Source organism: Rhinolophus hipposideros (genome assembly GCF_964194185.1).
Source record: "Rhinolophus hipposideros genome assembly, chromosome: X".
NCBI lineage: Eukaryota > Metazoa > Chordata > Mammalia > Chiroptera > Rhinolophidae > Rhinolophus > Rhinolophus hipposideros.
This window is the reverse complement of record NC_138046.1, coordinates 124922003-124944157: the sequence shown is the minus strand read 5'-3', so window position 1 is coordinate 124944157 and position 22155 is coordinate 124922003. Positions and strand designations below refer to the sequence as shown.

The window sequence follows — 22155 nt, the reverse complement described above, 5'->3', positions numbered from 1 at the left end:
ATGGGGGGAAAACACATGTAAGTACTAAATCTATGTATGTGCCCAATAACAAGTCATTTAATTTAAACCATCTATTCACTAAGACTCCCAAGTTTATTTTTCCCTACGTAAAAGTAACATTTTGGCATTTGGCTCAATGACTGAATAATTTGGGGTATGAAGAAAACATGAAGAAATGGAAGAAAACCTATATCAACAATGATTTCCAAATAACTTGCCATGCTAAAAACAAATACATTTATCTTCCCAAATGATTTCATTTGAATCCTGTACTATTGTACCCACTGGTCTTCAAATGTGGTTTAACTATGGCTTTTTAATAGAAATTACATGGCATTAATAAAAAAACTAGCCAATTTAAGTTTCCCTTCTCTTTGTTAAAAGTCATCCTTTTAACTGACTACAATACAAATTTAAATGAATGACACGTTGACTACTGAAAAGTGAGTTGAAATTCTTTTCCTTTAAAAATAATCCCTATTTCAAAATAACTATTAATATTTAGGATGCCATTGCTCTTTTTTTGCCCCCCAAAACAGCAGCAGCTATTCAATTGTTATATATTTAAATAAGTATTTAAAATCACTACTTTAGCAAGTCTGAAGGTTATTTATACGCACAACGCATGTTGACAATGACTTTATTTTGTTAATTCTCAAGGAAGTCCAGCGAGGTAAACAATGTTGTATTCAAATAATAACCTGTTAATTAGAAAAAGAAAAACTCTGAAGCACTTACATTTAAATGGAACTATGATAATTACATTAAGTTAAACAATACTTGCTAACAAAAAAGTGCATGCAAATGGGAAATAAAACTGGCAGCTGGTAGCACAGGGCTCAGCACAGGGCACTCTTGCAACAACTAATTACCAAATGAATGACTACAGAGACGGATAGGAAGCAACCACTGTATCCTGTAAAATTCTCTTTCCTACCAGTTCCCAGTTTCAAGGAAATTTCTTAAAATTAGGACTGGTCAAAAGCATAGAAATGCAATTAGGAACTCGAGTTTGCTCTGAAATCACATTGAGACATTGGAAGGGCTCAAAGTCAAGTTCGACTCCATGAGAAAACATGGGCTGAATGCAGCAGAGAGGAAGGAATAGGGCCTTGAGGGCCGTTTCGATTTGTTCTTTCGTTTCAGGGTGTGGTGCTGTGCGCTGACGTGTTCTGTTTGCTGTTTGGTGTGTGGATGTGTTCCTTTCATGAACGGGCTCACACTGGGCTCCTGTCATATAGTTTTAAGCGGGGAGGCACATGCCAGCTTCGGATTTTCTGTTTCTTGTCTTGCTGTGAAGTTCATAATATAAACATAAAACTGACCAAGTTTTTTGGTCACCTTCTCACACTTTGCGTTTCACGGTGACCTGACACTCGATTCCAAATGGATCCCATCCCCAGTTATTCAAGTAGGATAGAAAATCTAGTGAAGCAAGGTGGTTATTGCTAAACACAGATAAGGCAGTGGATTTCACAGCATGTCCTGGTTCAGTGAGACACATCCATGAGCATTAAGGCCAGGTGGAAGTACCGGTAGGTCTACTCTTACCTGCAATGCACAGGTAAGTGATCGCAGAACTGGCATTCACCTGGCAGGTGCCAGGGCCACTGGGCTGATTCTAACATCAGGACGTACGTCTCTGCTGGCTGGCGAATGCTTCTGCCAGGCACCTTGAGGAGTGGTTCTTGCTCCCTGCCCCGTCCCATAAGGACCCCCTTAGGTCTCCTTCATTATCCGACAACCCAGAATGCTAACCCCTGGCTCAGGTGGCCTCCAGGATTCCAGGGTCCAGCCTAGCATCCAACAGAACTTACAAATGGCTTGGCAGGTTGGGGCTTCTACTGCCTTCTGCATCCGATAGCTTAATTATACTTTTTGTATTGTACAAATATCACAGATCATCTTTTTTCTTCCTACATCCGTTTAGCCATTACTCATTTTGAGTTACTATAATCCTCATTTCTCAAAGAAGCATAGAAATGTTCCCAAATTGGAACTTCAAACGGATAGGCTTCAAGATAAACCGTAAAGGGCAATCGTGACAAGCTTCACACACCACTGATGTCATCCAAAGTTACTATCAATAGAAATCTCACTGCAAATTCGAGAAGCAGTAAATGCCAACCATTAATAATGTATCATGTTTGTAATGTTCTGCCCGTATCTTAAAACGTCTAATAATCTCCAAATCTACATGTGTGCAAATTTCATTATTTCCCAGCAGTAGATCTTAAAAGCTCTCATCCCAAGGGAAAAAAGAATTGTAACTACACAGGGCAATGGACATTAACTAAACTGATATGATCATTTCACAATATATACATATATTAAACCATTAAGTTGTACTCCTGAAACTAATGCAATGTTATATGTCAACGGTATCTCAATGTAACCGGAAAAATCACTCTGAGGAGAGGCTCCCCATGTGAATAAAAAAAGAAAGGAGATTAAGGAATTGAACTAGTTATACCAGAAATTACCAGCAATCGTGCCCTCACAACCCTTTATACTGAAACCAGCAATTTTGCTAATCTGGGGGAAAGGAAAGCCTATCTAGTGCAAGTTTATTTCCATTCAAATGAATCTCTACCAACAACCACCATCCTATATATATATATATATATACTGCTTCTAAAGTAGAATTCTCAAAAAAAAAAAAAGAAAAAAAACAAGAAAATCACAACACAATTTTGTCAAAAAAAATAAAAAAAAAATAAAGTAGAATTCTCTGGAATCATCTAAGAAATAAAAAATAATAAAGTCTAAAGAAGTTCTCTAAAATGGTCTCTCAGTTTAACTGGCAAACAGTCTCCTGGTAGGGCAGTAAGATGATACCATCTTTCAGGAAAAGAAACATCACCTCTGTGTGAGCAGAGGGCTAAGATTTTCATTAAAAATCCTCGAGTCACCTTAAACTTGAGATGTATTTCAATAAATCTCGTTTAAAAAACCCACCTTAGTTGTGTATGTTGATGTTTAGGAGCCCCCATTTTGAAATGGCAGATGGCCAACTAGCAATTCCTGGGCAGGAAGGACATTAAAGAGCATTTGTAATTGGATTCCATAAGAAAGGGAAAAGGTGGAAAGAATGTAGCAAAGTTATAGTTTTCACTTTATACTTACAGCTGTGTCACTTAAGCAGAAAATGTGAGTTCTAACCCATGTCTAGCATTGCTGGAACACAGGCTAACGTTTTGTAGCCAATGCACCCATTGCCTTTGCTGTTTTTAAGACTAGTAAGAAAGTCTTAATGGCTCAGAAAATAAACATCTTGTCACTGTATGACTACATCATTTGGATGCAAATAGGAAGCAAGAAGGATAGATGATTGGATAAAGAAGTTGTGGTATATATACACAATGGAATACTATTCGGCGTTAAGGAAAGGTGACATAGGAACATCTGTGACAACATGGATGGATCTTGAGAGTATAATGCTAAGTGAAATAAGTCAGACAGAAAAAGCAGAGAACCCTATGATTTCACTGATATGTGGTATATAAACCAAAAACAACAAAAGAACAAGACAAACAAATGAGATACAAAAACTCATAGACACAGACAATAGTTTAGTGGTTACCAGAGGGTAAGGGGGGTGGGGGGTGGGTGATGAGGGTAAGGGGGATCAAATATATGGTGATGGAAGGAGAACTGACTCTGGGTGGTGAGCACACAATGGGATTTATAGATGATGTAATACAGAATTGTACACCTGAAATCTATGTAACTTTACTAACCATTGTCACCCCAATAAACTTTAATCAAAAAAAAGGAGGTGACATCACAGAATGTCCTGGGATATGCTATGAATGTGGACTGGCAAGTAGAGGACCAGGTTTGATCCTGAGACCAATGACACTCCAACACATGGAATGACCACATTAGATACCCCTGTCCACACGTATATATTGCAGTAATGACCCACTTGAGGAAGTTAGGTATCACAGGTGGAAGAGTGTCCTGTAAAAGCATGCCAACCTGGAACCTCAGAATGTCACCTTACGTATTTGGGAATCAGTCTTTGCAGACAGAATTAGTTAAGGATCTCGCAATAAAATCATCCTCCATTTGGATGACCCTAAACCCAATGACTGGTTTCCTTACAAGAGGAGGGACACAGACAGAGAGGAGAAGCCATGTGAGGACGGAGGCAGAGATGGGAGGGATGAGGCCACCAGCCCAGGGACGTCTGGAGCCCCCAGGAGCTGGCAGAGGTATGAAGGACCCTCCTTTAGAGATTCTGGAGGTGACAAGTCACTGCAGACAGCTTGATTTGTTTCAAAATTACTGTCTCCAGGACAGGGAGAGAATAAATTCCCATTGTTTTAAGCCACAAGGTTTGTGGTCACTTGCTATGGCAACCCTAGGAAACTAATACATTGAAATTTTAGGACAGCTCTTGGGGAAAAATAAAATCACAGTAATTGTCTTGTTATCATAATTATTTAAAATACCCATGGAAACAGCTAAATTTATAGAGCTCTACTGCTATGATTTGTTTTGATAACTCTCAAAATCTAATAAAATATAAAGATACGCAGATTTTTAAATACTGTTAAACGTTAGGTCTCAATTGAAGATGGAATGCATGCCACAAACATAAATTGTCTCCATTCAAGCCAACTGACATGTAATGAAGATAAAGCCTGAACTGATGACACGGGCATAAGTGGGTGTTTTCGAGGGAAATAGAACCTTCAGTATTTGTGAGAAAGGAACAGCCGCCGAATATAAGCAGTGGAAATAAATGTGGCTGACATAAAATTAGGCATTCGCACACTTTGACAACCAGGAGTTCACTCATATTGCAATTAAAAAAAACGTTCAAGTAAATAGCTTCCCCCTTGTTAATTAGCTTCCATTTTGCAATTCAGAGTCAAAAACACTGCAACAGCTAATCATACAGAGGTGTTTATTATCTGGTAGACACTCAAGAGACAAAGACAGTATAATCTCTGACCCCAGCCCTCGAGGAGGTTGGGACTCGGTTACAGGAAGTCAATACACGAAAGAACAAACCCGTACACAACTGGGTGTAAATGTTATGGTATAAAACAAGTTCGGGGACAGGGGATATCACTGCAGTGTGCCCTTCTCAGAGAATGGAAATACACAAAAAATAGAAAACAGGTAGGTGGCTTGCAACCGATCTGATGCTTCCTTCCGCCTCCCCACCAGGAGACACTTAGCAACACCTGGGGACATTTTGGGTTGCCAAGATTGGGGGTGTTAGAATGGCTGTCATCAATAAAACAAATAATGACAAGTGTTGGTAAGGCTGTGGAGAAAAAGGAACCCTCATACACTGTTGGTGGGAATGCAGACTGGTGCAGCCACTATGGAAAATAGCATGCAGGCTTTTAAGAAAATTATGAATAGAATTACCGTATGACCCAGCAATCCCTCTCTTGGGTATCTAACCAAAATTTGAAAACATTTATCCGTAAAGACATATGTGTACTAATGTTCATTGCAGGTTTATTTACGGTGGCCAAAACATGGAAACAATCGAAGTGTCCTTCGATAGATGAATGGATAAAGAAGTTGTGGTATATATACACAATGGAATACTACTCTGCCATAAGAAAAGATGAAATAGTGCCATTTGTGACAACATGGATGGATCTTGGGATTATTATGCTGAGCAAAATAAGTCAGACAGAAAAAGCAGAGAACCCTATGATTTCACTGATATGTGGTATATAAACCAAAACAACAAAAGAACAAGACAAACAAATGAGAAACAAAAACTCATAGACACAGACAATAGTTTAGTGGTTACCAGAGGGTAAGGGGGGTGAGGGGAGGGAGATGAGGGTAAGGGGGATCAAATATATGGTGATGGAAGGAGAACTGACTCTGGGTGGTGAACACACAATGGGATTTATAGATGATGTAATACAGAATTGTACACCTGAAATCTATGTAATTTTACTAACAATTGTCACCCCAATAAATTTAATATAAAAGATTGGGTGTGTGATGGTGCTGCTATCTATGTAGTGGGTAGAGGCCAGAGATGTGGACCAACACTGGTCCCCACAACAAAGAAACACCTGGTCGTCTAAAATGCCAGTATTGTCCAGGCTCAGAAACCATGAAATTGGTACTATACTTAAGCACGAAGAGGACAAGTCCTTCCCCACAATCTGAAATTAAGACAAATAACATTGGACTTTCCATAAAGATAAACAAAACCTATAACCAATTTGAACACAGTTATGAAAGTTATAATACAGAAACCCCAGTCTAGCACCCTTCTACGCTAAACATTCACCCACAGCTCTCGTTACATCAGGTTAGTATGCATTTTATGATATGCATCTGGTTTTATTTTCTCAGTGGAATAAAAATGTTACATGTGCAGAGACTTTTGTCTTTTATTTTTTCACTATTCAATTCCCAATGGAAAGCCCCACCTGGTAAACAAACAGGTGTTCAGCATTTATTTTTTGAATGAATGAATTAATTAATTAATTAATTAAATACACTACTATATTTCCCTTGGCAAAACTGTCTTTGTAAGGGTAGGAGAAGTATCATAAAATCATTTAAATTATACACTCGTAACAGTCTCTCTCTCTCTCTCTCTTTCTCTCTCTCTCTCTCTCTCTCTCTCTCTCTCTCATATTCCATTATTTTCTTCTTCTTTATTTACTTACTTATTTTAATTAAATTTTATTGGGGTGACAATGGTTAGTAAAGTTACATTCATTTCATTCTTTATTTCTTTCACTTTCAGAGCTCCCTAAAAACGTTGTGAATTTGGCTTGTCCGTTCGCAGTTGAAGGATGTCGTCTCAATTTTTTTGTTGACAGTTACAGAAAGTTATATGCCTTCTGGTCAGTGAATAGGTTAGCACTGCAGTTTTGTCAACGTTGGTCTGCTGATAGACATATCAACTGCTGTCAGCTCAAAGATTTAGACTCTCGAGCGTGTAATGGCAAATCCCCACTCAGGGTACACTGGTTGAAATGAATCCATATGTGGAGAGCCTCTGATGGCACCCTTTTCTAGCAACACGTCAGCCCTTCTTGCATCCATAAATTGGATTTGTTGATGATTATACAATCCTGAATAAAGGAGGCAATAGCGGGGCTGGAACCACAGGCATCTACTCCAGTGATGTACTCTCATCATAGCACTAGGCTTGTGAGATCCAATCAGAGTGCTGGTCTGTCTGAGCAACGAGTCATTATGCAGAGCTGTAGAGAACGGAAGCTGAGGACTAAGTTTTCAGATACATACCAGGTCAACTAAGTTTCTCAAACTCATCCTAGAAAAAGTGCTACACGCCTTGTTGCTGAATATCACTGTGGTCTCCTTCGAAGGACTCCCCTTGGGAAGCTATGCACTGATGCCAGCGCCTAGTCCACCCTTCAAAGCAATGTTGGAACTCTTTTTCTGGAATGGCCATCAGAGCTGTCATCATATTACCTTGATGCCCTGAATGTCACCAAAATGTCTTTCTTTCCATTTTTCCTTTATCTTTGGGTAAAGAAAGAAGTCATTGGGGGCCAGATCAGGTGAGTGGGGAGGGTGTTCCAATACAGTTATTTCTTTACTGGCTAAAAACTCCCTCACAGACAGTGTCCTGTGAGCTGGTACATTGTCGCGATGTAAGAGCCATGAATTGTTGGGGAAAAGTTCAGGTTGTCTAACTTTTTCATGCGGCCTTTTCAGCACTTCCAAATAGTAAACTTGGTTAACTGTCTGTCCAGTTGGTACAAATTCATAATGAATAATCCCTCTGATATCAGAAAAGGTTAGCAACATTATTGCAACAAGTTTGCGAACTTAATTGTCACACCTTGCGCATGGTAAGAAAGCGACAAAGGTGAGCGGGCAGTGCCCCTCTTTGCAGTCAGTTTTATGAGTAACATGGAGCATTTTCATTTCACAGTGCTGCCTGAAAACTTTCCAGAAGAAACAGCCTTATGATAGGTAAGATGGATGGCAATGAAAAGTGAGTAAAAAGATCAGCATGAGATGTGAATTGAAGTGTCATCACCTTCGAAGTGAGTACTGAACGCCTAATGGGAAATGGGTACAAAAGGGTGACAAAATTGGAATAGAGCTACAAGTAGAGAAAGTGAAATAGTAATAAAAAAACAAAAACAAAACAAAAAAAACCTTCTTCAAAGAAATTCTTGGGCCCCGTTAGTTACACTGGTGTGTCTTATGGATAGTTAAAGGAGAATTAACACCAATCCTTCAAACTCTTTAGAAGAAGCAGAAGGGAGGGAACATGACCCACTCATTCTGTAAGCAGAATAGTACGTGACACCAAAATCAGACAAAGACATCACAAGGAAAGAGATGCCTAGAGTCACCTTTTTATGAACATCAATGTAAAAATCCTCAAAAATACTAGCAATCAAGGTCTAAAATGAGGCCTAAAACTATATGACTGCTAGAAAAATATATGAGTAAATTGCTGTGAACGTGGTAAGGCAAAGACCTCTTACAGGCAACACAAAGAACAAAAGTAATAAAAAGAATAAGATGAAGGAGAAGGAGGTGGAGAAAGAGAAGAAATACATAAATCAAATTCGTCAGAATTTTAAAAATTTGTGCTAGAAAGAGTACCATCAAAAAAGTGGGGAAAAAACACAAAATCAGACTACATAATTGCAAATCCTGTATCTGGTAAGGAACATGTATCCAGAATGTTCCTTCGATAATATGTATGTTATTTAAAAACCACTTACAACCCCAATAAAAAATGAGCAAAGGATCCGAATAGACATTGCCCCAAAGAAGCTAGACAAATAGCCACTATGGATGTGAAAACAGGCTCCATATCATTAGCCAGCAGGGAAATACATGACAAATGGGATACCACTTTATATCCACTAGGGTATAGTCGAAAGGATGGCTACAGTCAAAAGGACAGACAAGATCTGAGTGACGATGTGGAGAAATCAGAACCCTTATGCTGGAGGGAACGTAACACGCCACAGCCACTCTAGAAAAGCACTAGGAAGTTACTCAAACGGGTAAACAGTGTTATCCTATGACCTGGTGTTTCTACCCTTGGGTATACACTCAAGAGAAATGAAATGTAGACCCACGCAAAAACTGGTGCATGAATATCCACAGCAACATTATTGACAATATTTTAAAGAGCAGAAACAACCAAAATGCCCGTCAGAAAAACACATCGATAAACAAAACATGTTATACCCATACGATGGAATGTTGTTTGGCCATGAAACATAACAAAATACGGACACAGGCTACAACATGGATGTTTGAAAACATGATGCTGAGTGAAAGAAGTCATACACGAAGGATCACAGAGGGCATGATTCCATTTACATGAAATGCCCAGAATAAGCAAATCCTCAGAGACAGAGAGTAGATTAGTGATTGGCTAAATCTTTGATGGTTGAGAGGAATAAGTACTGGGTTTCTCCTTGGAGTGATGAAAATATTCACAAACTAGATCGAGCTGTAGGTGGTACCACTTTGTGAATATACTAAAGGCCGTGGAATTACACACTTTAAATGCGTACGTGGCATATAAGCTGTTTGAAATACAGCACACAGACAATGGAAGGTAGGGGTGGAGACAAATCCATTGGGTCATTTACAAGATCAGGAAAGATCAGGATATCCCCAGAAAAATTCAAAGCATCACAACACTGGATGGATGGCTTTCTTCAGCGATATGAACTGTCTCTAAGATCGACAACACTGTTCAAGCTGGAAGATACTGAAGTTATTAAACATGCACTTGCATTCAAATCCTTTGTTGATGGCATCGACTTTTCTAAATACCAACTCTCCAACATGATTACTGTGGACGAAACTGCAGTGTTTATGGGCCAAGGATCTCAAACGAGAATTGATCAGAGGGGTGCCTTGTCAATCTACATTCCCTCCACTGATTATGAAAATGCATGTGTTACCTGTATTTTGGCAATTCATCTGGATGGAAGGAAAGCCCCACCTCTCATCATCACTAAAGGCAAGAAGAATAAGGTTGAACGTGTTTCAGGCATTTATGTTCTTGAAACCGAAAAGCCTGGTGCACATAAGCAGTTATAAGGAAGTGGGTCGATTTAATGCTGCCACTTGTTTTCCAAGGTGGCCAAAAAGGTCTGCTAGCCTGGTATTCAGCCAGCACTCACCGCGCTAAAGATATGAAGAACTTCCTTGCAGAGAGAAGAGAAGATCAAATAATGATTCCTGCAGAGATGACTGCCTATCTCCAGACTGTTGATATGACAATAAATAAGCCATTCAAGGACGATTTGCACATGGAAGTCAATGACCGCACTGAAATTAGAATGGAGAGATATCAGCGTGGAAACTTCATGAAGCCTGGCCTGCAAGAGGTCGTAACTTGGGTGAAGAATTCATGGGATAAAATCACTGACAGCTGTGTTGCCAATGCACTGCGAGCAGGCTACATGGACAAGAAGCGCTCATTTAAGGAGAGCTCTGTTGCTGGACATGAGAGATTGGGGCCAATGGTTCTACAGGAAATGGAGTTGCAAGAAATTCAAGCCGGAATTCGGGGTTTGGAGAGTTATGACGATGTCCCAGAAGGAGATGACATGACTATATTTTAATAAATGTAGATTTTTGTACATGAATAAATGTACATTGTTGTACACGAGTAAACGTAGATTGCTGGACATGAAAAAATAAGATATCCCCTGAAAATAAGCTCTAATGCATCATTTGGAGCAAAAATTAATATACAAGTTGGCCTTATTTTGGGGGAAATATGGTATAACAACACATGCGTCCGCACCGAACACTACGAAAATCAGTGTATGCAATGTCAAATAATTAACAAAATCAACAGAGTCTTGCAATTGATTTATCTGCATGAAGGCGCTAGCTCGTCCACCTCTGATGGCTGTAACAGCAAAGGATTGTTTTCTTTACTGTTCTAACACAGTCCTGACTCTTGTATACGGGGAATTGCACACTTCATCCAGAAAAGCCATGATTATTATTTCTTTAATCAAAGGAGCGACTACCCTAAGCATAAGCCCCAACTTAATCAATATGCTACAATGTCATTTTATTTGAAAATGCATTTACATTTGTAAATGCACCGTGTACCTGCCATATCTGAGTCATGTTTGGCTTCCTAAGAAAGTCGTTTGGAACTCACGCCTTGTGTCTAATTGGGTGTGTCATTAGCAATTCTACTGGAACTGAAAATGCTCTCGTGGGCTCACGGCTACAATGTGTGTGCACATGTGCACACATTCATTTCTTGTGCAGGTTTTCAGACAAACGATAGAACAAAAGTAAAAATGATCTGCAGGCCGGGATTTGTACAGTTGTGGAGTGCTGTTCAGCCTCAGTAGTCCTCAAACTTCCCACTCAGATTGCATTGTAGAAGTCTTAAAAAAAAAGTCTTTCCCTGACCTGACTTGAAAGGACTAATTTCCTTGAATGTAGCTAACTAGGGAAGGAAAAAGAGGCACACAGCAGGCAGTTCCTTTACCTTTTCGGGATGGTTTAAAAACCATTTCTCTGACACAGAATCTTAATTCCCAGCTCATCCCAAGGCAGAGGAGTTCTTTTGGCTCTCAATTCCAGTTCTTCTCCTTGGAATTCTCTAGCTTCCCCCAGCACTCAAATACCTTCTTGAAAATGATGATTATGTCCCCCCCCCTTTTTTTTTTGCCACGGAGACAGAAGCCACCTCATTCTAATCAACTAAAAATCATCAATGAGAATGGAACTACCCTATGATCCAGTAATTCCACTCCTAGGCATCTACCCGGAGAAATCCAAAACTCCAATTCAAAAATCTGTATGCACTCCTATGTTTATTGCAGCACTTTACACTATAGCCAAGATATGGAAACAACCGAAATGCCCATTGGTCGATGACTGGATTAAGAAGCTGTGGTACATTTATACAATGGAGTACTACGCAGCCATAAAGAAAAAAGAAATCTTATCATTTGCAACAACATGGATGGATCTAGAGAACATTATGTTAAGTGAAATAAGTCAGAAAGAGAAAGACAAGTACCATATGATCTCACTTATATGCGGAATCTAAAGAAAAGAAGATGTGAATGAACTAATCAGAGACAGTTTTGGGGACACAAAGAAAAAACCGAGAGTTGTTAGATGGGCGGGGGTGGGGAGGGGTTGGGGATAAAGGGAAAGGTGAAGGGATTAGGAAGCAGCTGGTAACCACAAGATGGCCTCAGGGTTTTTTGAAAACTAATTTGGGGAACGTATTCAATAATGTTGTAAAGATTTTGTTGGGTATCCGATGGACATGCGTCCTATTTGGGAGACCACCTCAGAGATACTGTGGATGCCTGATTATGGCATTGTACACCAGAAGCTAAACATTAATGAATGCCAACTATAATTTTATATATATAATGTGATGGTTCGGTGTGAGGTCGGAGGGATAGTGTATGGGGGGAGAGGGGTTCACAGTGTGAGGGATATAAATGATGAACGTCTAAGTATTACCTTGTCTTGTACACCTGAAACTAATAAAAAAAAAATAGAAAAAACAAAACAAAACAAAAAACCATTTCTCTGACACAGAATCTTAATTCCCAGCTCATCCCAAGGCCAGAGGAGTTCTTTTGGCTCTCAATTCCAGTTCTTCTCCTTGGAATTCTCTAGCTTCCCCCAGCACTCAAATACCTCCTTGAAAATGATGATTATGTCCTTTTTTTTTTTTTTGCCATGGAGACAGAAGCCACCTCATTCTAATCAACTAAATATCATCAACCCTTCCAACACTGCATGTGGAGTGCAATGAAGAAAACAAAGGAGGGGGGAAAACGGTATGTTTCCTTTAGAATTAATAATCTTAAAGGAGGTCTGATTTGAATATAAACATTTCCAGGAAAGAACGTTTTTGAAGGTGCTATTAACGCAAACTGAAATGACACTCTGGAATCAAATAATTGAAACATATTGAATGGATTCTCCTGTTCATTGAATAGATTCTTTTACAAAAATGGCTATGCATGTACAAATAAAATTCCGACTTCTTTTTAAAAATTCTGAATCTGCTTAATGTCTTCGTGGACCATTCAGAATTTCGTCAAAGAAGTTGGAATTCCTGGTCAATAGCTTTGTACATTTGAGATTGAAAGAAAACAAATCTTCTACCTTCTCCCCACCCTTCCCCTTATTTTCTTCACCCCCAAAATCCTTTCACATCCTTTGTTTCCTCCATTTGCTGCACTTTACCGTCTTCTGTGGCTCTTGGTCACCTCAGAACTAGGGGGTTCTCTTTGCTTTGTTGTTTAGATCAACCTTTACATAAATGATAGCTCTCTCCTTACAGAGCCTATACGTCACCGTGACCGTTTCCAATTCTGCTCTTAAGAGCCTCAAAACGCCCAAAGTGAGGGAACCCTCCTCTTATTTGCTGAATAAATCAGGCTGACGCAGGGGGCACTTTTAGCCACCAGGAGGCAGAAGAGGAAAGTTTATCCAAAGGATGACTGAGCAAAACAAGACCATGATTTAGTCCACACCCAGAGTTCCAGTTCCTAGCCACACTAGTAATGAGAGAGAGAGAGAGGAGAGAGAGAGAGAGAGAGAGAGAGAGAGAGAGAGAGAGAGAGAGAGAGACAGAGACAGAGAGACAGAGAGAGAGACAGAGACAGAGAGGGAGGGAGGGAGGGAGGGAGGGAGGGAGGGAGGGAGGGAGAGAGAGAGAGGATTATGGTGTTTCCAAATAAGTGTGAAATGCATGGAAACCTACTGATGAAAAAGACAGTGAAACACTTTGTTTTGGTAAAAGTTTCTTGGGTTTCCTTATGTGCGCAACTTTTGGATCAGAGAAGTTACGCTAACCTTCCCTCCCCCGATGTGTCCATCCTATTACTGTTATCCAGAGTCTATAGTTCCCTCTGTCCCCTGCCCATCTGAGAGAACCACATCAGCGATCAGTGCAGCCATGACACCTAGAGCCCTTCCGAGGATGGCTGGTAACCTCCGTCACCCACCCATCATAAGGTCTTCCTCTGAGGTCTCCCACCATTCCTCCCACCCTCTTTCAATCTCATTTGGGGAGGGTCCCACACAATTCATGTTGCCACAGCATCTCTTTCCTCATGGGTCTCCCATACTTCTTTCACTTCTCTACTTCATGTACTTTCCCCTAAGTGTGACACTTCACCTATACCCTCTACCTGTGTAACTGTTTACAGTGTGTGTGTGTGTGTGTGTGTGTGTGTGTGTGTGTGTGGTGTGTTTTCAGCTCAATCATGTGTGGTTTTTCTTTTAAGACAGAGAAAGAAAACTCTTCCAGTTGGAAATCAAATTGGGAAATCTGAGAGGAATGGAGGATAGAGTTAGGAGAGTAGCATCAAGATATGGAGGTCCTTGAAGGAGAAAAAGATTATTTTTTCCTTCACATATACTCATATAATTACGAACATTTGACTAGATATTAGAAGATGTAATGTAAAGCAAAATTCTGAATCAAGTATAGAAAAGCAAAGAAGAGAGAAAAAGATTCTTAGACGAAAGAGTGAAAGTACCAAAGAGTGAACATATTTTCACTCCCAAAAGAATGAGGAATGTACGTACCACGTACTCAGTGGCTTGACGTTTTCAGCAGATTGCATCAGGCCTATAATGGTGACCCACTAAAGCATCACTGAGGTAAAATGCTCCTGCTCAAATGCACACAACATCCGGAATTGAGATCACAGTTCTTTACAGGAACGTAGGGCTCCTTTTATTGAATGGAACCAGGCATGGAGCATAAATTTCTCAAAGGGTCAACAGTAAAACTGCTCTTCCTTGTGTCACAGAGGTGCCTCCAGATGCCAGCCGACCCCACTGTCCATTTCAGATGGAAACCAACACCCCGCAAAGGAGACCAGAACAGCAAAGGCAGCCACAGTTTGACAGCAGGCATTAGCTCAGGTCCTGCACATTTTCATTCAAATGTTCTCCTGCTGTGCACATAGAAGCCTTTACTTCAAATCATCTCTGTCTCATGGTCAAAGTTATGATGTGAATGTACCTCAATAGGTTATGCATGATGACCTTAAAGAGAAAGCTGGCTTCAGTACCCAGAACACCACTCCACAACCTTCCCTGAGACGAAAACCTTCAGGAGAGCTACAATACCTGGAAAATGAGCTGGTGTTTCTAATACTTGCTGAATCGTTGAAAAAGTCAGTTCTATAAATAGTGGGTAACATTTCTTCAGACCGTAAAAACCCCGTCAGGTGAGAAATCTGTTGAGGTCATCGTCTGGCTCAATGGTCTTCACTTCCTTAATGGGCAACAGACAGCAGGCAGGCAATGAGATGGTATCGGCAGCTGGACACCCAACTTGCTGATAAAGCATTAGATCTATGATGCCAAGGAGTTCTGACGTTACAAATGTCATTTCAGGCGCTTACACTACCATCACCACCATGTACCATCATGGACCATCAGTAATGACTGCACGGAAATGAATCAGCAATCTAGGACTCACTCTGAGGAACCTACACATACATTGTAAGCATCGTCGTGTCACAATTTTGTATCTAGACCAACAACTGAGAGCATCTGACATATTTCTGTGCAATGATAGAAGCTCAATCTGATGCTAACATGGCATTCGGTGTCCTAACTGATTTTGTACTTGACCTGATTCACAGTTAACTCTGACTGGCAAAGCTGGAGGTAAGATCTTGTGGAAAGAGTTGGAGCTTTGGCTTCTCTGAGACCTGGGATCCAGTCCCAGCTCTGACCCCCAAAAACTGTGTCACTGTGAGTCAATCACTCCACTTCTGAGCCTCTGTTTCTTTATAAGTGAGATCAGCGAATCCCTGCAAGATAGTTTATGAGGATGAAGTGAAGAAAGAGCTACAGCAGCCCATTGCTAGCCACACTGCAGGCTCATGATTAGTTGGTGCTCAAGCATATAGATAGCACTGCTTTAAAGAGAAAATAATTTAAAACATGCACGAGGCATTCATTCGTAGGATAACCAAAAACGTAGTGTCATGGGAGCTAAACTAAAATGAATGGTGGGATGGAGGTAGACCCAACCAAATGATGATACAAAAGGCATGCAAATTAGAGACAGAGGACAGGTATGGACCACAAGTAAGTAAATTTCAGCTTCTTCCATCAGGAAGCATCAGTGAGGACATTTCTCTTTTATACCAAAGATCTTTGGATAATCATCCAAAAAAAAAAAGCAGATTTGATAGAACTCAAGTTCTGGATTTATACACTTTCGTAATAACTAAAGTGCACAGCAGAACAAACAAGAAATATGCTTGTAGAAGAACATCTTTGAAAATAAATGGAGCACAGTTAAATCAATAGGACCTCACGTGGTAGAAATAATCTCTTTATAGCTATGATGATACAGCCCAGGTTGTATGGAACAATTCCAGTTTATTAACAACAGATGAACAATCTAAAGTTTTCTGGATTAGGCAATAAATTACATGGTCAATGGCTAGCAAGACTGTGTCACACTTCTGATAAAAACAACAACAAAAACACTTTCTGAACCCAAAGTCTATAAGTTTAGTATTGATGTTCATTGCAGCTTTGTTTACGGTGGCCAAGACATGGAAACAACCAAAATGTCCTTCGATAGATGAATGGATAAAGAAGTTGTGGTATATATACACAATGGAATACTGTTCGGCGTTAAGGAAAGATGATATAGGAGCATTTGTGACAACATGGATGGATCTTGAGATTATTATGCTAAGCGAAATAAGTCAGAAAAAGTTGAGAACCATATGATTTCACTGATATGTGGGATATAAAACTGAAAGCAACAAAGGAGCAACACAAACAAAGAAACAAAAACTCATAGACACAGACAGTAGTTTAGGGGTTACCAGATGGTAAGGGGGGAGGGGTCACAGATGAGGGTAAACGGGGACAAATATATGGTGATGGAAGGAGAACTGACTCTGGGTGGTGAACACAATGTGATATATAGATGATGTAATACAGAATTGTACACTTGAAACCTATGCAATTTTACTAACCATTGTCACCCCAATAAGCGTTAATTTAAAAAAACACTCAGTGCTCACTTCAGCAGCACATATACTAAAAAAACCACTCAGATTTCAAAAAAAACAAGTGTGAAGATCCTGTCATTTACTTCACATGACAAGTTTCTTACAATTAGTTTTTAGTGAAGGTAATTCAGTTTAGATGATGGTATCTGGTGGATATTAGCCATTACTTGTGTGACCAGTTGTAATTATTTGTCTGGACCAACAGTGATATTAATATCATGTCCGTGATATTAAGAACAATGGAAATTAGAAGGTAACTGGGTATACTGCTTGACAGTTGTGGGCAATGAAATTTTCCAGCCATAAAACCATTGGACCTTAATGCTATATGTACAATAACTTTGCAAGGGAGAGAAAGCTACCATCTTCTACAGAGACTCAGAAGAATTAGCTGACTTTTTCAATGTCACATGGAGTAGAAGGAAGATGCCAGTTCATTTCTGTCTCATTTTAAAACCTACGCTCTTTTCCACCACCATCCTGCCTCCATTTTTACTGTAATTCATCTTTTAACACTTTTGGGTAGGACAAGAGCACCTGCTACTCTGTTAAAAATAATAATAATCTCTAACTATAACTTTCCATTCGTTTGACAGAAAAAGAGCGTGTAAGTATTTATGACTTTTTGAAGGCAAAAACTCAAACCATATTTCAACGTTTTGCTCAACACATATGTGTTCACCTCAACAGCACTAACTGGAATGATCACCACCATGTATGCTTTGCCATTGTACTTAATTATCGTTTAATGTGTCTAGATGCCAGGGGTTTAAGAATATTTTGGAGACAGGACAACAATGAATTCCCAAAAGCAAAAAGCGACTGCTGCCTAACAGCTTTCAAGAAGACAATAGCAAATGCAAGACGCAGGGTGAAGAAAACTAAGTCCCATTTTAAGCCCTCTACCACCGTGTCTAACCGATGTTGCTGGCACATTTCACTCCATCAGATAAAAAGGGTCTGTCGTGTTCTCAGAGGCACCACAGGAGCTCTTAGTGGAATGTAAATAGACTAGCACAGAGATCTTAAATTGCTTATTTTATTTTACTTCTCTGCCATGCCTGTCACAGCTCTCTGGCTCACCATGATGTTTTTAAAACCTCTCAATAACAAAAGGTAAACTTAACATCCTTCAGTGAGAAAAGATCTAAAAGCAAGCTTTTCTTTCCCCTCTATTCTTAAACATAACAAAGGGGTGGAGAGCTCCCAAAGTACTTTTCAAGATCTGCACTTAATTCCCCCTGCCAAACTGATAAGAGATCATAGTGAAGAGCTGCTTGATATGGTCCGGTTTGGTGTAGGAGGGAGAAAATCAATTTCCTTTGAAGTCTAACCTTTTAGGTAGCATCCCCATGTCATGCGAGCAGGAGAACATTGCGTGATTCCACCAAAGCAGGGAGTTTTCAATGCCCATTTGCTTCATTCAGAAAACAGCGCCTGAGCTCCTGCCACTCTTCTGAAGCCCAGCACACTGCCCTCTTTGAAAGCGCTCAGTGCAGGGCCTGCCATGTTCTTTCCACCCTCCCCACCTCCGTGTTAGAATGGGCCTTTTGTAAAAGATCATGAAACACCACTTCCTGTTTCCAACCCTTGTGGCCAAAGCAAGTCACCAGAAGCCTCCGAGAAAATACTGCCTATGGGCAATTAGCAAAAATGATTCCACAGAGATCTGGCTCATAGAATGTATTTTAAAAAGGAAGGAAGGAAGGAAGGAAGGAAGGAAGGAAGGAAGGAAGGAAGGAAGGAAGGAAGGAAGGAAGGAAGGAAGGAAGGAAGGAAGGAAAGAAAGAAGGAAAGAAAATGAAATAAAATCCTGCAATGAAAAGGCTCTTGGCTGCAAGGCTTTGAGTTATCTCTGAAACCCAACAAGAACCTGCAAGTATGTTATTAATGGTCCAACAGGCACAACTTTGCAAACCTGTGGGGGCGGGGGTGGGGCAATCTGCATTTCTAGGTTACAAATGCACTTTACAACTCAGCCTTCTTCTGGGGTCTTACCTAGTTGAATGTTTTCAAACCGTGAGTGGAAAAAAAGAAGCCTCCAATCAAATTAAAATATCAAGCAGAAAATAAGCTATTCTTGGTGATAGTTACCTATTTGGAGAAAACAGTTTCAGCCATAGCTCTTGTTTGACTGAGGTCCATTACTCCATTTTATGTGGATTTTAATATTTTACAGAATCACAATGACATACAGATCTCACTCTCAGAACCACATTGTTAAACATTCAACTTTTGGCACCATCCTCAACTATTTTTGCTTGAAAACAAACGTTGTTACATAGGTTTAGGAAGAGTTTATTCTCGAACTGTCTGACAGCAGGCAAAGCCACAAAAAAAGGTACAGCGCAAAACATGACACCCCCCAAATACATAGCTTTCCAACACCCAGTTGGGGAGACATGAATTAAACACCCAAATAATAGAGATCAACTTTTGAATTCCCACACATTTAGCCAATGTCCTTTCACTGAAGTCACCAAATGTTACAAAATTCCAAAAAGCATGGTGTTCCATGGCACCCAGATGAGAAGACCATGTAGCCACAGGGCAGTTCTTCGAGGCCCAACAAACAGAAACAATCTGCTAGGCAATTAACTAAAACGTTTCCCAATACACAAGAACCTAAACAACACACCTACACAACCACAAAAGAGAGCTCGTATCTACAGCAGTTACGAGCACTTGCCACATTACCACCCTTGACCAAATGTGTTATTCTAAACATCACATCACAGAGGGGGCCACAGGAAAGCATCAAAAGGAACAAACAAATCCTACACGGAAAGCACGCATTTTCAACAGAATTTCCTAGACACTGGAGTAACACAATTCCAATCCATCGGGCCCCACGACACGAGCAGAGGCTCCTCAGGGCTCTGGCCCCGGCGTTCCAAGAATGGAATCACTCACCTAAAATTCCCAGCCGGTAGTTAATGGTGATCACGATGACATTTCCATAGCTGGCCAGAATGCTGCCGTCGATCATATTACCAGTCCCTTCCATGTAAGACCCGCCATGGATATACACCATAACTGGTTTCTTACTGTTCTGATCATGGATGTCTGCAAAAAAAGGGACGGAGGGAAAGACAGTCAAGACCAGCACTGATTAACAGACATTCAATAAAAGGCCAAAGACTTGCATGACTTTTCCTAGCTTTGACTTGAATCTTTCTCGTCTATTTTTTAATTGTATGTGCCTTGATAAGACTGCCTAAGGAAAATGGTCCGTGCTGTTATATTTTCTACTCACAGAAATGATACTTTGAGAAACATCCTGGCAAGTGAAGTAATATGTATCCATATGGACGTTTCTGTATATATTTAAAACTCTAAAAAACAGGATTTTGATAAAACACTTATCTCCTAAGTAGCACTCAAACACTAAAGGGTGACTTAAATTGAAGAAGCTCTTGGCATCCATTATAAAATATATTTATATCATCTAAGTGCAAAATGAAATTCAAAATCATAATTTCTTCTCATTCTTACTGTCATCTTCAGTCAAAGGTGAGCTGAACAATGAGAACATAAGATAGTTGTGAAACTACATAAACTCTTAATACAGGATAATGATTTTTACAAACCCCACAAAAACAAATGGTGAAAAATGATCAATAAAACATAAATGTATAAAAACAAAAATAAAACAAAATGAAAAAAGATGTCCAAGGAAGTGTTTTTGCTCTCGGTGACAGACTGCAAGATTCCAACTGATGTAAGTGACAAAAAGCAAAGAGACGCAATAAAAATGGCACAAGATTCCAACCTCAAGTTAAAAATCATTGATATGCTATAGATTTTCCCAGGGACTATTACCTCTCATTCTGATCTGCAACCAACCAGTGAGCACCCTTAGTCATTGTTATTTTATTGAACAATGATGTAAAAACAATGTTTTGCAGTGGTCTGTGATGATAGAAATTTGGAGACCATTTGTCCATTTGCACAGTCTGCTTTCTGAAAAATGAGGACTGAAGAGCCTGTTCCATGTTTATCGTCCCTTAGAATTACATTTAATGTTTAAGAAGTCTGACCTCCACTATAATTATTTCTGTGGGTGTGTGTAAATAATTTAAATATCTGTCTGTTATCAAAAGAAAACCAAATGTACCTAAATATATTTATTTTCACTTTTTGTTTTTTTTGGACAGTGTTTTTCTTATCTGAGATCACCAAGACAGTTTTGAAATATTGGAAAAGAATTTAAAGGCTAAAGAATTTAAAGAACAAATCCTCACCATTTTGATGGTGACTAAGAATAAAATTAATTATGAGGGCAGACTCAAAATGAGTTCATGGGACGTTTAAATAAACCGGTCTCTATAAGGGGTGGTCTTGGGCATGGTCCGGCCTCTGATTTGCTGTTTTGATCTTATTTATTTTACTTGCTGTTGGTGAGTACACTGTGGAAAAGGAGAAAGTTGAGATTTTGAAGGGCTGCTTTCAGGGGGTTCCTCAGAAAAAATGTTAGCTTCACATCTCTTTCCTTCCAAGGCACACAAAACTAGAGGAAGTAGTAACCAAATGCTGTACCAACTCAAAGTTAAAAAAAAAAATTAAAAAGAAATCACAAGTCACAGGTTATCAGTATTCAATGAAAACTGGGGGCATTGTAATGGTGATAAAATTGCACTGAAGAGCATTGTGAAAACATGATTACTAGGAAATGCACTAAAAAGAGAGAGCAGAATGAGATGCAAATTATATCCACAGACGGGCAAGACAAGCAGGAGAAGGATTTCTTAAATACATTTTTGAATACTGATGAAACTGCAGGCATTCTGGGGTTCTGACCCAACGACAGGCTGGCTGATGAATGTCACGGAGGATGTGACATTCTGACACCATTGGAGATCTTTCCTAGAACTTTAAGAGGTAAAGACAGCCCATGAATGCCGGTAAAATGATAAAATAATAATCACAACAACAACAATATTAATAACATAAAGAGGAGACCAGACATGAAAGCAATGTTGGCAAAACTTTTCATGGAGAGCAGCCGATTTATAAGACCTCAAAGAGGTCAACAAAATAAACAATTGATAAACAGGCATTTTCAGGGAAATTTTGGCGCCTGGCAAGGATAACTCACCACTCACTTGTCTCCCTCGCTCTTTTTCAAATTTTA

General features: G+C 39.7%; 1 protein-coding gene across 6 annotated transcripts in view; it reads right to left on the bottom strand.

Moving 5' to 3' along the window:
- NLGN4X (neuroligin 4 X-linked) overlaps window positions 1-22155 on the bottom strand; it is a 287894-nt gene that overhangs the window by 98481 nt on the left and 167258 nt on the right. For 5 of the 6 annotated variants that reach the window (XM_081042395.1, XM_081042398.1, XM_081042396.1 and 2 more), the window contains one exon: window positions 19935-20087. The exons of the other annotated variant lie outside the window; for it this stretch is intronic. In XM_081042395.1, the coding sequence (XP_080898521.1) occupies window positions 19935-20087 (153 nt within the window). The remainder of the gene's footprint in view (window positions 1-19934; window positions 20088-22155) is intronic. 6 annotated transcript variants of the gene reach the window in all.